Below are 16,923 nucleotides of genomic sequence, written 5' to 3' on the forward strand. Positions count from 1 at the left end.
AACATAGGCTGGTCCATGGGAAGGACAGGACCAGGCCTAGGACTATGTAGAGCTACAAAGATTCCCTAGTTTCCCCGGGAGGGGGAAACCCACCGAGCTAGGACTGACAAGGATGGGATTCCGGAGAATAGTGAAGTGCTGACGATATTTGCCAGTGGGCCTCTGGCCGAAGTAAGTCGTGGACTCTGGGCTGCACCTGGGCTGATGTACCTCTCTCTCTAATCGTAGCCCTATGCAACTAACAAGAACTGTGCCGTCATCCCACCCGGGGGTGGCTGAACGTATACTTTGTTCTGTTTATACCTTCAAGTAAAACCAACAAAAAGACTATCTGTGTGGACTGGTTCTTCTCCCTCCAACCTCTGAGAAGGTTCTACCGGAGTGTATGTTGGACTGTATCGTGGCTGTAACCATCTGAGGAGGGTAGGTGCGCAATGGGGCTATGCCTGACACAGGGTGCCGTTCATGGTGGTCTTTCTCCCTAAGGGGGAGAAAGCGCAGAAGACCGCAGAGGCGGTTGAAGCCATGAGGCCCTGTGTACGCAGTACTACGTGTGGAGTGTTTGCACGAGGCCAAGGCCGTGGCCCCTGACCGTGGGGTGTCTGGTTTCAAGTTGCATGCACGGGGTTACCCAGCCAACCCAAAGGGAACACACACGCAACACCCCAAGAGTGGACCCCGCCTACAAGCTAGTCTTACCACCACCAGGAAACAAAACTGATACACAACTTGGGGATTTTCTACCAATCTGAATGCAAATATAGAAGGTTTTTTTTCACAAATTTTAACACAAGTGATGAAGAAAACCTACCAGAAGAAATGATAAATAAGAGCTACAATGAATGTCTACAAAATGAATAAATCTTCATATATAAACAAAATGGGATTCCAGTATGTAACTACGATTCTATATTAGTTATCATTATGGGCCAGAGGAAGATAGAAAGTGACTGCTGCCAATATTCTACAACATTAGCAGACAAAACCACCATGTGCTTCAAGATGTCTACCTCCAAATTCTTTCATTCCAAATATCTTCTTTGGTGACAAAATCCTGAAATGTTTTCACATTGATAAGTGTCATTAAAAGAGAACTATTGGGTAACATTTTCCCCCATAGTTCTCTTCAGGGTCATGGGAGGACAAATACTAACCTCCTCCCGTGATGCAAAACTCAGTATGTAGCAAGCTATTGCACGCTATATACTGAGAGCGCCTCAGCCAGAAGAGATCCTGACAATACCATCGAGATCCACCCCCGTTGGGTGATTGACTGGAGTATCAGTGCTGGAGGATCGGAGAGGGGAGAATCTCTGCGGGGAGCGGTGACTGACAATCACCACTCTCTGCAGGGAGAGGATCGGGAAGTCAGCGGTCGGGGCATGTGTTCACTGACTTCCCGATCAATAGAGCCGACCTGTGACAGCTTTATTGTCACAGGTCGGCTTGAATTATGGGAATGGATATTTTTCACTTCCCTGGAGCCGACTGGACCTGGACCCGACTGGATCTGGACCCGACATTGACAAAGAAGCATCATACTACCTGGCCAACACTATGCTGAACCCTGGCATCATAGAGACAGCAAGTTATTTGATTGAGACGACCCTAGTGACGTATTACTTTATACCGGTATGTCTTCCTGATGATATAATTCCCTATAGCTGCCACCTGTCTAGTCTTTCCTGCCTCACAATACCAGTAAGAGGGCTGCTCTGTTGACTGTAAGGGTCACCTTACAGGGTTGCCATCTTCAAATCTTCAGTGAATTTTGGTAATTTGTTTGGGTGCTTAAACACGGGACTGGCCTTCCTTTTCTAAGACCCCTGTTAGTCAGTCTGCATAGTGACAATAACCTTGTCCCCTACCTGGTCATCCTGAGCCATCTCTTCACCTACCACACCTAAGGCATTACTTGCCTGCTTGGTTAGCAAGATATTTTTCTAACGGTTGTCAAATTCCCCCATTACTGCATTCAGCTCCTCCAGATCTCTACTGAGAGTTTCCAAACATGTTCACAACTAACAGAGGTAACTGTTGCTCCCGTGGTGCATATATGAGACCATCTACCACAAGCAGCAAAAACAACTCTACTGTTCCCATCCACTCCAAACACAAACCGCTTCTCAACTCAGCTCTGAAATCAATTATCCATGTAACGTAGGATCTCTATAGCAACAGCACAAGTACTTACAATGTAAAATGATCTCAAACTTACCAGGGGTCTTTCTTAGGTTAGGTTTTTAACTGAATTTGCGTTGGACTAAGGCCCACAATTTGTGTGCAGCTATAACGGAAACAGATATAAGACCCCTTTAAGAAGAACGCGAGTAGATCAAAATTATGGGGAAATCAAGTGACAGATAGCCAGTGACTGGAAAAAGGAAGGCCCAATAAGACAGAAATATTGTGTATAGTAGACGGTTGAAACGTGATTGAAAATCATCCTCGTGTTTAGATTATGTCTCATAATATAGAACATAGAATAGGTCACTTCCAATAGGTACAAAAGATGGTTTTGAAGATTGTGGTGGAACAGATGGAGGTGAGGTTGAGAAGGAAAGTACTTTCAAAATGAGATTTTTAATTTTTCATCTTAAAAAGTGTGTCACCCATGTCTGACGCAGAGAACTAAGCAGTCTCAAATATATATTTAATTGGCCAAAAGAGGAATCGCCTAAATCGTCATTTTCCTGCTTTTATATGTAGTCAACATAATCCAAAAGCCCAATAGTGATCTTGCCGGTTGGAATTGACCTCTGCTTGAAGAGAGCACAAAAATGAGCTTTATCCTGTTAGCTACCGTGTTTCCCCGAAAATAAGACACTGTCTTATATTTTTTTGGGCTCAAAAAAACACACTAGGTCTTATTTTTTTTCATGTACAACAATGCAAAGTTAATGCAAATCCAAAATAAATAATCCAAAATGACAGAGTTAAGAATAGGGTGATCAGGGCAAACCGTACCTTTCCAAGAGCAATTTGGTAACCAGAAAGGGAAAGTGCGCTTTGCTCAATCGATTCATCACAGGCGGAGTGCGTTTGGTATAACTCCGCCTGTGACAGGAGCCGGCGCTATAGAGGAAGCATCGGCTTATGCGGCTCTGCTCACTCCGCTGCCGCCTCGCTTCCTCTAGCGCTGGCTTCGTTGGCACAGTGACTCTCTCCCGTCCCTCCCACGGCTCTTCAAGTTCCCCCTTATGCCACCACCGTCCCTGGGAATGGTCACAACTAGGTCTTATTTTCGGGGTAGGTCTTATTTTCGGGGAAACAGGGTATTATCCCGGAGACGGGCTTTAAAAAGTCTGACAGGTTCACTTTTATCATGTTACTGCTCCGGCATTGCCAACATTTTTTTCAAACCCCAATTAATGATAAGTCGTCTTCCCTCGCCAGTAGAAAATGTTGGTAAACAGTCACATTCTTCTGCATTCCACTGAACATAACCAAGAAATAAAGGATCTGGTGGATTTCTTTGCAAAAAAAAAAATTGATGGTTTGCGACATTTGTAATGACCATATCCTGCAAACAGCTAATGTCCAGGCCAGGGAAGCTTCTTCCAACAGTAAGACGACTCCAAATTTTAGGAGGCAAGAAAGAAAGAGAGAGAGAGAGAGGAAAAAAAGAAAGAGAGAGAAAAAAAAGAGAGAAAGAGATGAAACCTGGAAACAGCATTCAAAACCTGGACTGTCCGAGTGAGTCCCGGACAGGTGGCACCCTTATGTGCCATATGTATATCTTTTGTGGGCTAAAGGTGCAACTGCTTTGGGCCCCACAACAATGACTGGCCCCGAGGCAACTGCCCCTTTTGCCCCGCGTTAAAAACAGCCCTGTTTTACATCTGACATATTGATTCTGGGAATTCATCTGCCCACTTGGAACTGATGTGTGCCTTCTCATAAGAAATGTATCTATAGGACTAAACCATATGTGAAAAGCACAGGACATTTTAAATTGGAAAGAATACATGTGTATGGATGCAACCACATGGGACCCCAACAGAAGAGTCCCTGTCAGTGTACATTACTGACAGCACATTGGTAGGATCTTATACTACAGATTGGTGCTCAGTGCCGGGTCTGAATGACACAGAATTAGGATCAGAGAGAGTTCAATGGACTCTCTTTGCAATACAGAGGAGCAGCGTTTGTGGACACTGGCACTCAGGAGAGCTCTCATGTGATGGGTCATTATACCGCAATGCAGAGCGCCAGCTGTAGATGTCATGTCGGGTTATTTTGTCACCTGATGGCGTCGGTCCTGTTTCTTGGGCTGCGTCTGTAGATCCAAGCCCCGCCTCCACAGTGACGCTGGGTTTGTTCACATCTGTATAATAAGCCAGTAACTCCACATCTCGCTCAAACTTGTGCCCCTCTGCCAGTGACACCTGAAAAGGTGAAATAACATTATAATAGGAAGCACATTTTAGAGCAACTTGGGATTTGTTGCTGCAGTATTCCATCATCTTCAGTATATAGGGGTGTGGGGTGACATGATGACTGCAAAATTATAACAATGGAGGTTTATTAAAAAGATGAACATGAATAAATTGCCATTTTCATTCACAAGATACATCGACTTGATGGTTTATTAACTGAGTATTCAACAAAAGAAATAACCCTTGATACTATTTTGAGTCCCGCTCACCTTGGCGCCGGTCTTGTCACTATCTGTATACTCCACAGGGGTGATGATACAGTTGGACTCGATCTTGGCGATGCCGTACACAGATTGGAAGTGAGCAATCAGACTCAGCGTGTACGGGATCCCACCAACCGGCACCTGCGGACGTGTGGCTGTTATGCTCACATCCTGATCTGGAAGAGACAATAAGGAAATCTCAGTGTCCAAAATACAGATCATTGAATGTCACTATTTCCCTGTAGGATAAGAAGAGAACCTTACCCGGTCTTCAGTCTTATCTAAGGTAAAATAGTGCTGACATGTAGATACACTGTATGTCTTCAAACTGATCCCTCTGTGGCTCCATGTGGAGCTCCTTGGATCCAGGCTATACATAAGTATTTGGTTTATACCCAAGTCATGTTTAATCCCCTCCTATCATTAAGCTCCACCCCTTGTCCTTCATCTGTCAGATACCCAAACCTCTACTGCCCGGATGACCAACCTACTGTGTGAGCCCCCCTGGCCCCCTGCTGCCATTCTTATCCTTATCTAGGCACGTTAGGCCAGTAATGGAAAATATTCTTTAGATTTGGTGCTAGAAGGAAAATGGCTTGTTAAATGTATTTCACACTGATTACTTTTTTCTGTGCTGTTCATCCCCAGGGCCGGATTTTCCACAAGGCCACCGAGGCCCGGCCTTGGGGCAGCAGGGAGTAGAGCGCAGCCACCGGACGGATAGCTTTTTTCTACATTTAGCCCTGCTTTGGGCAATTGAGGAACCCAGCCTTGTGGCAGCAGAGAGAGTAAATCCGGCCCAGTTCAGCCCTTTTCTCTTTTTTTTTTGCATTGATCTCCTGGAATGCAATATGTTGAGTGAAAAAATCAAATGTAGCACAAGTCACTTTTAAAAGAGCTGTAGGGAGCACAGATGTGGAAGCATTGATTTGTAAAGGGAATGTAATAGCAGAGATCTTTAGCAGTCTAATGTATCCAGAACCATGTTTCCAGTCTCCAACAACTCCTAAAGCCTGTCTCCTAGTCTCTGACCATCTCATGTAAAATGTCTGCAGTTTCTGACGGCTCTCTATAGCATTACATACAGTGATTATTACGTGCTTTCCTTTGGGTCATATCATGGCCTGAACTTGGGGCCCCCTATATTAAGAGTTGACCACTACATATCTACAGCACGCAGAAGTTCTGACTTTTGATGTGCATTGGCTGGGTATAGTGCCGGGATTACAATTTGGACAGAAGTCAAGTCCCGGGTACAGCATGGGCCTACACAGGAACTCTTTTGAAGACTAAGGGGGTTATTCACAAAAGGGTGAAGAGTTTGGAGAAGGCAGGAGAAGTGAACAATCTAGGCTACAATAACTGTACTGGAAAGTGAGCTGAATTGGAGAATTGTTCCAGTTCAGCTATGTTGTCCTAGATTGTTCACTTCTCCAACTCTTCACCCTTTTGTGAATAACCCTGTAAAAGTACTTGGTGTTGTTAACACTTTTACATTAGAAACATTGTCATCCAGGACAGGTTCATTATAGGTTTAGGGGTCCTTTCAGAAGAGAAGATCAAAGAATTACACTGAAATAAACTATTTGCACCTTTTGGGGTGTATCTCGGGTTGAGGACGTCCGGCAGCACAAAACGCACAGCTCCGTCCGCCTCCAATGGCAACTCCCGGACGTATTTCAGGGTGATCTCAGCTTCCTGGCCGGGAGGGAGATTCCCAACACTGCAGCTAAAGATGTCTGCCGAGCTCTCATCTTCCTCCAGGAGGAAGGCTTGCTCGCCCCGGCTGATGGCCTCATCATAGGTTTTGTGAGCCTGGAGAAGAGAGGGAGAAGAAGCAAACTTGTTACTGTCAGAGTTTTACAAACGTTTAGAGCTGTGAATATGACGTCTATACAATTCCATTTCAGTTTCTGAAGCTGTGCAGTCGGCTGAAATGCAGATTAGCTGATCTCTTAATCAAAGAGGAATTACTGTATATGTTGTGTGTCTACTATGTTTTAAGATCATTGGAGGACAGTGGGGTGTATATGACCTGACCATTGCATCATCACGACTGATTGGTCATTGGGAACACACCTTTTTGCTCTCGATTCAGACCAGTTCAGTTTTGTCATGCTGAGAAGGAGTGGCCTTTTTTGGATAGAGCAAAATGGACAGGAATTAGTTTATGGGATTGGAAAGAGGTTAGAACCTTTAATATATTTTAAGATTCTGTAGGTGTCTCCTTTAGGATGGAGGTTTCCTTTCCCTTCCCTTGTTCTTTCAGACCCCGCCAAAGGTGAAAGGAAAACTCCCCAAAGACACCACAGAAAGAAATTCAAGCTTGCCAGAGGTTCTAACCTTTCTGTACTCAACCAAACTTCACCACACGTCTTGGTCTATCTGACAAGAGCTCTGCTTGGCTGCCTCTGTCAGAACAGTCAATTACACCATTAGTCTCACAGAGAGTCTCAAATGTTGTTTAATGGCAGTCTTAGAAGGTCCAATGGACATTGGATTCTGCTTCAACCTAAAATAAGCCCACCACCCCTACACCTCCTGTCCCCCTGCCCCTAAAACTAACTCTTTAGTTATTCACTAAAACTAACATAACCCCTATGGTATAAAAAACCTCATACTCTGTGTGTAAGTCAAGAGTGCCACCACAATATCTAACAGCATTGAAATCTACTGATCAGTCTATGATGTGCAGCATCTACCTCCTCCACCCTCCTGCCTTATGGCTTTACTTGTGTTACCAAATTCTATCTATCTCTGCTTTCTGCTTCTATTCTCCCCTAAAATAGGATGGAAGTAACAGTCAATTCCTGTCTGTGACTATTAATCATAAGACATGATAGACATCTGCAGATCAGTAGATAATTCGGCCAAACTGGTGACCACACGTTCTATATCTCATCTTCAAAACAACAAATGTCATGCAGAGCTTTACAGAGATAGCAATAAAGTGCACTTGTATTGTTAGTAAATATACACGGTTTGGTGGGTAGGGAAAGTTCCTCCTTTTCTTCAATACTGAGAGTTTTAGTGTATCAGTTAAGATTACAAAATGACCACCCGAAAAGCTGGACACCAAGTCCATATCAAGACATCATGCTGCCTAGGCACACCTTGATATTTATACCCAGTATAAGCTCCACCCCCTTGTATCATGTGATTATCTCCTTGAAAATGTGCTGCTAGTGGCAGTGTGCTGTCATGATGGGTACAAAATGATTTAAAATTAATTCTAGTCAAAATTAAGAAACTTTACATTTACATTTATTAGAAAAAATACACAATGAACGGTGCCAACAACACTGTGGTATAGGCACCCAGTGCCTGTAAGGGTGTATGTTAGTGTTGATAACGATCCCTGTGTCTCTGTGAAATGTGTTTGATCCCAGCTCCAGGCTGTACATGGGACCTCTACTATGTAAAAATTAAGCCCTGTTCCAGATAAGTCTAGGCCAGGGATCCATGGGGGCTCCACAAGGACGCATGCACTGACATGAAAGGCAGAGGGTGACCCAATGGTTTTACTAAAGGTTGAAAAATGCATAAATTCCCAATTTAATGAAAAGACTGGGAATGTATGTCTGAAGTGAACATTTAATATGTCATAATGTGTCCGTCTCATAATCCTTATTACCTGCTCCTTCTCCTGCAGGTCGGCTACAATCGTCTTCCCCTCTGTTGTGGCCTCAAAGCTGTAGACGGCGGAGTCTTCATCCATGGGGAAGACAAAGACCGCTTCCACCGCCTTCTCCTCCTTGTTCTTATACTTGAGAGTGGCCGATACATCCGCCACAAAGCCTTTCACCTGGACGTCCACCGAGATCCCCTGCAGAGGGACTGGACACACACACACACAGGAGAACGAGAAAATTAAATCTGGTGAACACATAGGAGACAGGTACCCTTTAAAAAATGCTCTTCAGTCAAACTGGGGACCAGACAAATATGGGAAACACATTTTCTACCTGTAAAGAGATGAGGAATTTCCAACTTAGCTCATCTAAATTTAGCAAGCTGTCACAAAGGGCAACCTACCACCCCCCGGCTTTTTTACTGAGTCAGTGAGGAGCAGCAGCAGCTCTCTCCTCCTGCCAGATGTTCCCTGCCAGCACATGTGCACTACAGAAGAGCCACATTGACTTAGAGCGATGGCCCTCACTAACCTGGTCTGAGAGCTGCTGTCATGGAGTGACACACAGGGCTCAGCTGTCCGGGGACACTGCCATGATCCCTGATTTAAATGGTTCTGGTACCAACAGCACCACCATGATGGTAGACTTGGGGTGTGATGTAATACATGTGAGATGAACTCAAACTCACCATTAAGACTTGATGTCTGTCTGGTTGACTTATACACAAGGATGTTTTTTGCAGTCACTACCATGACAAGTGGAATATATTACATCCAAAGGGTTTTTAACCTTTATTTTTATATATTTTCTTCTTTCTTTACCACTAAAAATACTGAATCTCACAGTATGGTGGATGGGGGTGAGAGTTTAGATCCACCTGGAGCGGTTTATCTGAATATTGAAAGCAGAGGATCAGCATGACAGTCAGCTAACTAACATATGTAGACTGGGAAGTCACCATCTGCAGCCTCCATGTGTCACTCGGGAAAGGCTTCTTCATAAATCAGAGCTGGGGTCACTCATACTGTAACCTGCCGTTGCTTGTACACTCACCTGGCTGGCGGGAAGCCACGATGATAAGGCCACAACATGGAGGAAATGGCGGCATTATTGTAGATTATCTGAAGGGAAATAAAAGATATAACAAGTGTCAGATTTAATGGCTGCAGACTGAGTGACATAATCTAGTCTATCCCCAGGGCTCTCTTCCCCTCTCCTCCTCCTCCGCTTAGTGTTGGCTCTTAAAACTGGCATGCATCATTCAGCCTCGTGAGTCCTCTGCTGGGTAGGCAGGAAGTCAGTCAAAGACATCTTGGCCTTCCATACTTCCTGCTCTGGGTGCACGGGGCCTCCTTTACAGTACACAGCTAAATCCACAGCTGAATTACTAAAATGTCCTCCAATAGCACCCCAGCTCTCCAGCATGGAGTGCGAGTCACAGGGGTGTGGAATCCCTATCTCCTGATGCCCGGGACATGCAGTTCCGGTCGCCGGGCGGGTAGCTGTTTTCTACATTTAGCCCGGCTTTGGGCAAGCAGAGACAAATGTACAGCGGGGAAGTAACCGCTTGTTTTGTACAATTGATCTCAGTGATGTCGCCGAGATCACTTGTATGCAGCCTGCAGGTCTGCCATTCTCCATGGCGCGGAGAGGGGGGCGCATTGAAGAACATGGCCTTGGGGCAGCAGAGAGAGTAAATCCAGCCTTGGCCATGGGATCGCTACTTACACCTATTGTGGTGAACCTGTACATGGAGGAAGTAGAAAGCAAGGCCCTGACCACCTTCAAGGGAATTACACCCAGTCATTGGTTCAGATATGTGGATGACACTTGGGTTAATATTCACAAATAAGAGTTACCGGCTTTCACTGACCATATCAACTCGGTGGATCATAACATCAGGTTTATGCGGGAAGATGCAAAACAACAAACTGACTTTCTTGGACTGTTTAGTAGAAGAGGGAAGGAGGCTGGAGATAGAGGTCTACCGAAAACCGACACACATCAGTACCTGCTATTTGACTCCCACCACCATTTTAGACCAAAAAAACTGGGAGTCATCAGGACGGGCAGAGAAAATTCCCACCAGAACAGAGGACAAGACGAAGGAATTCAAACACCTCAGGGGGGGCCTTAAAACTTGCGGGTATCCAGACTGAGCTTTTGTCAAAACAGAAAGGAGAGGAAAGAACAGAACAGACGGAAGAATTTGGTCATCCCAGATGTAGCTGGGTGTCTGAGAAACTCAGAAGGGTTTTAAATAAACATCCCATCCCTGTCTGCTTTACACCCAGCAATACACTGAGGTGACAACTGGTTCAACCAAAAGACCCAACACCAAAACACAAGATGAACAACATTGTGTACAGGGCCGGTGCTAGGATTCTTACCTACACAGGCAAGGTGCATTTTTGCGCCCCCTTCCCCCCTCCCCTCCCCCATGTACGCAGTCCGGTGCTGAGAGGAGCGCTCAGAATTGTATGTCAGGGAAACAAAACAGCAGCTACACCAGCGCATGGCACAGCATAGAAGAGCCAAACCCTCTGGTCAGGATTCAGCAGTGTACCTACATCTAAAGGAAAAAGGTCACTCCTCTGAATACAATCAAGTACACATCTCAGACAGGGAGGAGGACGGGTTTAAAAGAGATGTGAAAGAGGCCATTTATGTAAAAATGGAGAAGCCAAGCTTGAATAGAGACTTATGTGGATTGGGGCAACATTCACCAAATGTATTCCCAGATAATTTTTGTACAAGTCATTCTGAATTGAGAACGCTGGTTGGATGACCAGTGAAATATCTTCAAGAAAATGACATCAAGTCCAGTTGCTTTGATTTATTTTTTTTACAGATATACTGTACCATGACCTGGATAAATGAGAACCTTCACAGACATAAAGGCGTACTCATCCTTTAAACTTTCTAACACTTTTTAGAAAACTGTTACAGGTAAAACATGCCCCATAATACAGCAATCACACCCCCACCCATGTGATATTGTAGTTGTAGGAGGAGTCACCCCCGAATTCTTATAGGTCTTGGACATTGTAGCAGGCTCTGCTCCTGTCCACCTATTTCTGTGAGTCTCCGCCCACCTTTGTGGGTTCCCGGCTCCTCCCATTACATTCTCTGTAATATCAAATAAATTATCTCACCCATAGAGTTCCACCGAGACATAAGAGACTGTCAGATGGTTTAACTCGCCAGTGTCTATCAAATCCTGAAATATTACTTGTGGGTGGACTGACCCTTTAATATGTGACTTGCACCCTGATTCCTATTTAACACTCGAACGCATTTTTTTTGTCTTTCATCTGTTTACACCGGTCCGTAGAAGGCCGTGCTGCTGCTTTTGCTGGCATGCTCCTCACTCCTGACCGTGACTCATATTTCTTGGCTCCCCTTCAATAACTGATATAAAACCTCCTTCTGATGAGTGTGATCCTTGTGATGGTACAATCAGAGAGCGATGCCGGCAGTGGGAATGGAATTTCCATCTCGGCTTCGGTCTCTGTTTGTTTTTATACAATTGAAGAGAAAATTAGAAAAGGAGCTTCAATGTGGAGATCATTGAGGCCTCACAAGGCAGGACATGCCCCGGTAATATTTATATGAAAAAGCTGTGAATGGGGGAGAGGGACAGCATTAGGGGCCAATCGGGTGTGTTGGATGGTCATGAGCTGGCCCGATATCATCGAAGGGCCACACGTCATATATAGTCTATGTAGTGCCAGAGCAAGCTGTCAGAGACTGCAGATATCCAAGTGAGGATGACCAGAGGCTTTAGACATACTACAGGAGATGTATGTGATGGTTCTCATTCTTCCAGGTCATGGTATATGTAGCCCTGTTTCGGGGGGGTCATGTGAGATGCCTGTCTCCGATCAACTAGCGCTGCCAACTTGTGGGTGACTCAGAAGTCCTGATCCTCCGCTAAGTGGGAGTATGGGACTGGATATATCTTTTAAATGTGTATTCCAGAAGTTGGAATAATAATGATGGATAGGTGTGCTGGAATACCCGAAAATGCTGGTAATAGAGTATAATCACTTCTTGTACAGATCCTAGTGGAAGGTCCATCATCTCCCTCTTGATAGGCCAGAAGTGTCTCCATTCCCACAAAGATTCCAGTGTATACTCTACTTCAGGACAGAGTGTAGCCTGGACCAGTGGAGGTTCCTGTGGTGACTCCAGTGTCTTCATGACCTCTGTTAACATGGGTTAGGTCCCTGCAGTGGATCCAGCAAAATAAGATAGCACATGGCATTCCATGAGGTTAGGCCTTGAGCCGCCTAGCACCTGAGCACCAACCACCCAACAGGGGAGTGGCAGGAACAAGTCTCATCCAGTTCTGAGCATGCTCATGGGTTCTGTTATAGCTAATTCCTCCTACTATGATGTTTACTGCACTGATTGGCCACCACAGAACCACAGTCACATGATGCCACTCCAGCACAGTACTCTGTCACACCAAAGTCTGGTGGATGAAGCACATGGACAGCACATGAGCACACACTACTGGCGGAAAGTAATAACTAAATTGAAAACCTGAACATACTGCTTTATTACAGGGGGTGTTGGGGGGTAGACCCCTACATTTATCTTTAAAAAATAAATCAAGGCCACATGAGACCTGAGGACCACAGGTTGGACCCCAGGCCTCCACCATCTCCCCTCTCAGGGTGGCAGCTCTAATAAGATAGACAGTAATAGTACAGTTTGATTTCTGCTCACACGTCAGGCCATGAACACATATGTGCGTTATAATTAAAGGAGAACTATGGGGTCAGTGTTTTTCCCCATAGTTCTCCTTGGGGTAACGGGAGGACACAAACTAGCGTCCTCCCGTTACCCTAAGCTCAGTATACCGCTTAGGGTAGACTTAGATGACGGGATCCGCCCAGCTGCGTGAGTGACAGCTGGCTCTCCCCATCTAGAGGCAGAGCCAGCTGTACCCGCCCCCTCCCCCCGTCCGTTCCGCCAGTCAGCGCTGGCAGATCGGAGCGGGGAGAGGGGAATCCAGCCCCTCCCCCTGTCACGGCAGAGAGCCGTGACAGGATCGAGAGGTGAGTGAACGCCGGTATGTGTTCGCTCACCTCCCGATCTACTGAGCCGACCTGTGACAGTCTCATTGTCACAGGTCGGCTTAGAACTATGAGGTGAGTGGAAATCACTCATGTCATAGTTCTCCTTTAATTGAAATTAATCGATGACATTTTTTTTCAATTAATCAAACACGAAAATTTTTATCATTACCAGCCCTACTTTTTTCACACTCACTTTTAGACTTGACATATAGGCATCTTATGTCCACAGTAGAGCTGGTAGCTGTCCCAGTTCCACGAACCCAAACCCTTCGTTCTTACACAAATTTCTCAGCCATTTGTTCACCTTCCCAGGGTCCCCCCGCCTCTTTGCTGTGGCTCATGGCACATGAATTATTTCAAAGAATACTACATTGGAGGACCTTTTCTTAAGCTTGATATTTAAAGGAGAACTATGAGGTGAGGGATTTCCACCCATCCTCATGGTTAGAGCCGACGTGTGACAATGAAACTGTCACAGCTCAGCTCTATCGATCAGGAGGTGAGAGAACACATACCGTCGCTTGCTCACTTCTTGATCATCTCCCTGCAGACAGCGGTGACTGTCACTCACGGCTCCCTGCAGGGATTTCCCCGCTCCGATCCTCCAGCGCTGACTGGCGGAACAGGCGGGGGAGGGGGCAGGCACAGCTGGCTCTGCCTCTAGATAGGCAGAGCCCGCGCTCACTCATACAGCTGGGTGGATCTTGACAGTAATGTTGGGATCCGTCCCGGCTGTGGCGCTCACAGTATATAGCGGGCAATAGCTTGCTATATATTGAGCTTTGGGTCACGGGAGGAGATTAGTATATGTCTTCCCGTGACCCTGAGGAGAACTATGGGGAAAAACACTGACCCCATAGTTCTCTTTTAAGCCCTGAAGCCATCTTTCCATTTGTACAATGATGTACCATGACAGCTGGACCCTCCCCAGCCCCTCCAAACAATATGTGCACCTCATCCACAATGTGTCCAACCCAATTGTCTTTGTATCAGATTACCCTGTCTGCCCCCCTAATGATTGAGTCCCCTACTACCAGTATATGTCTCTCCTTGCCTGTTCTCATCCTTACTGGCCTTGATGAATCCGGGCCCATATGTCCAGATGGAACAGTTATGGATCTGGAATATATATAACCATTTTGCATTCTAAAATTCCACCCTTCACCAAAGATTTACTCAGGGCTCATTCACACTTCTGAATTGTCAGGTTGACTATTTACATTTCAGTTCACATTTTGATGTGAAGCCCTGATGAATGGGGAGTGTTTTGGTCCCCCAAAACACATCAACAGTTACTTGTGATCAAATTATGAGTCATTAAAAGCAACCTGGACCCTTTTTATTATTTGAGTTTGGTGCTTATAACAGACCGGTCCTTCAGCTGAGTTTAGTTCCACAAGCATGTCACCTTTTGTTATCTGGATGTTACATTGGTTTGGTAGTTTTAGGCGACACCTGATCCTACCTGTTGATTGATATAGCATGTAAGCGGGTTTAGGGTGTGGCAGCTTCACAGAGGGAATCACACGTAATTGACTTTTAAACAAGGTAACGTTTATTACCGGAGGGCCGGTAGTATGAAGAATATTTACAATAGTAAGGCAAGCGGTTTCACTCCAGGCATGGAGACACAGGTACACAGTACAGTCACTTCAGATGTAAGCGATAGTGGGATTCGTTAGCACCCTCGGCACCTCCCACTGACTGGCACAGTCTAAACCCAAGCACACAATACGTATCTGTAAGGCTGGTAGTACTCTACCCGGAAGCAGCGATATTCGTTCCGTACAGGGAGATAGAAGTCCGGCCCACTCTTCCCGCACTCACAGCGGAGACACCAGTTTGGTTATAAGCAACTGGGAGTCTTTTCATCCGACCAGGATTACCGATACAGGACTCCGTAGGAACCCTGAACTATCCCTCACAGGCTGGAACACTCTCCCTGCACTTTCCTGCACTTTCCCTCACAAGCGGGTCTCTGTCCCTGTCTACATCCACACGTGTTCTCCCTACAAACGTGGTTGTGCTTCCTATATAAGATAACCACCCCAAAATGGCCGACCAAATCTCCCGAGATTTCCTGTCCAATCAGGACACCAGGCTTCTCCAAAATGGTGCTGGAGACAATTATAGAGGCTAAACAGTTCTGAACTTATTTACATATAAACATATCAAAATCGCTGAAAGTAGTTATATACACTTATTAACCCACTTTATCCTGCAGCCAGCTAGGCTGCCCTGTCACTGGCAACTGCCTACATTTCCCCCCCCCATTTAAGAAGTGCAATCCCTTGCATTCACCTAGGGAGAGGTAATTAACAATGTGCAATAATATAGCAAACAAGAAAACAAGCAACCCATAACAGTCAAGTCACATAGTCAGAATACTTGACAGGTTTCAGTCCCCTGGTAGTACGCTTGGGTAAGCGAGGCTCCGGATCTTCCAAATGTTCATCTCCATCAGAGGCAACAGGGCACTGTTCCTCCTCCACAAGCCGGAGATAAGTTCTCTACCGCCGGCAGAGGAGGCAGGCACCAGGCTGTGGAATCACTGTTGAGGATCTCCTGGTTGACGTCCCATCTAGCAGATGGAGGATAGACAGGAACGGGATTGCCAATTAGCGAATCAGCACTGAACACACAGGGACGAAGAAGATTACGGTGCAGTCTCTTGTGAGGCCCATCCGGCTCCTCGGACACCAGATCATACACAGGCCGGCCAGGAAAAGGTTGCTGCTTGACCCGATATGGACGGGGTTCCCATTTCCCAAACAACATCTCCTACATATTGCGGCCAACGTTCTCGATGGTCTTGCTCTAAGGTGCGAATCAGTCCCAACAATGTGCGATTAAAGCGTTCACAGGCCCCATTTCCTTGGGGGTGGTAAGGGGTAGTATGAGACTTCCGAATATCACTAAGGCGGCACAGTTCTGAAAACACCTTGGACTCAAAGTTTGGCCCCTGATCAGACAGAATCCTTTTGGGGCACCCGTAGGGCTGGACCACATGGGTCCAGAACAGCTTAGCTGTGGTGGCGGCAGTCTGATCTTTGGTGGGTACTACAATGGCGAACTTAGAGAAGTGGTCCACAAACACCAAGGCATAGCGATACCCTGAAGAGGTGTCAGCCACTGTCAGAAAGTCCATGGTTAGTAACTCAAAGGGTTCCCCTGTGCTCACCACCAAGGGGGTAGTTTTCTCGCTTTTCCCTTTGTGTATAGCACAATTCTGACACCCCTGACATGCCTTCTGCACCCACTTAGACAATTCTGGGCAAAATATGTACTTACGAATGAAGGCCTCCGTTCGTTCTGCACAGAAGTGCCCTCCAATCCGATGAAAGACTTGGCAAACCTCTAAGGCCTCTGATTGAGGGATGATCAGTTGATGAATCACTCGCGGCTCCCCTGGAACCCGGGTTTTCCGGTACAATAGTCCATTATATCTTTCCAGCGCATCCCACTGCTTCAGAAGTTGACACAACGTCGACGAGAGCCTCCTCCGCTTCCTCGAATCTGGTTTCCGATTCTTGTCCCAATATCGCATGAGCCGATTAATGTC

The 16,923-nt window shown here is 46.0% G+C and overlaps 1 protein-coding gene across 1 annotated transcript in view; it reads right to left on the bottom strand.

The window, feature by feature from the left end:
* The window catches only part of LOC108799020 (von Willebrand factor A domain-containing protein 5A-like), a 74,634-nt gene that overhangs the window by 49,041 nt on the left and 8,670 nt on the right, over nucleotides 1-16,923 (bottom strand). The window contains 5 exon segments of the mRNA XM_018570831.1: nucleotides 4,247-4,388; nucleotides 4,649-4,818; nucleotides 6,235-6,457; nucleotides 8,277-8,479; nucleotides 9,328-9,395. Of these exon segments, the coding sequence (XP_018426333.1) occupies nucleotides 4,247-4,388; nucleotides 4,649-4,818; nucleotides 6,235-6,457; nucleotides 8,277-8,479; nucleotides 9,328-9,382 (793 nt within the window). The 5' untranslated portion in view covers nucleotides 9,383-9,395.

The sequence above is a fragment of the Nanorana parkeri genome, unplaced genomic scaffold (assembly GCF_000935625.1).
Source record: "Nanorana parkeri isolate BGI_ZX_2015 unplaced genomic scaffold, ASM93562v1 scaffold1605, whole genome shotgun sequence".
Classification (NCBI taxonomy): domain Eukaryota; kingdom Metazoa; phylum Chordata; class Amphibia; order Anura; family Dicroglossidae; genus Nanorana; species Nanorana parkeri.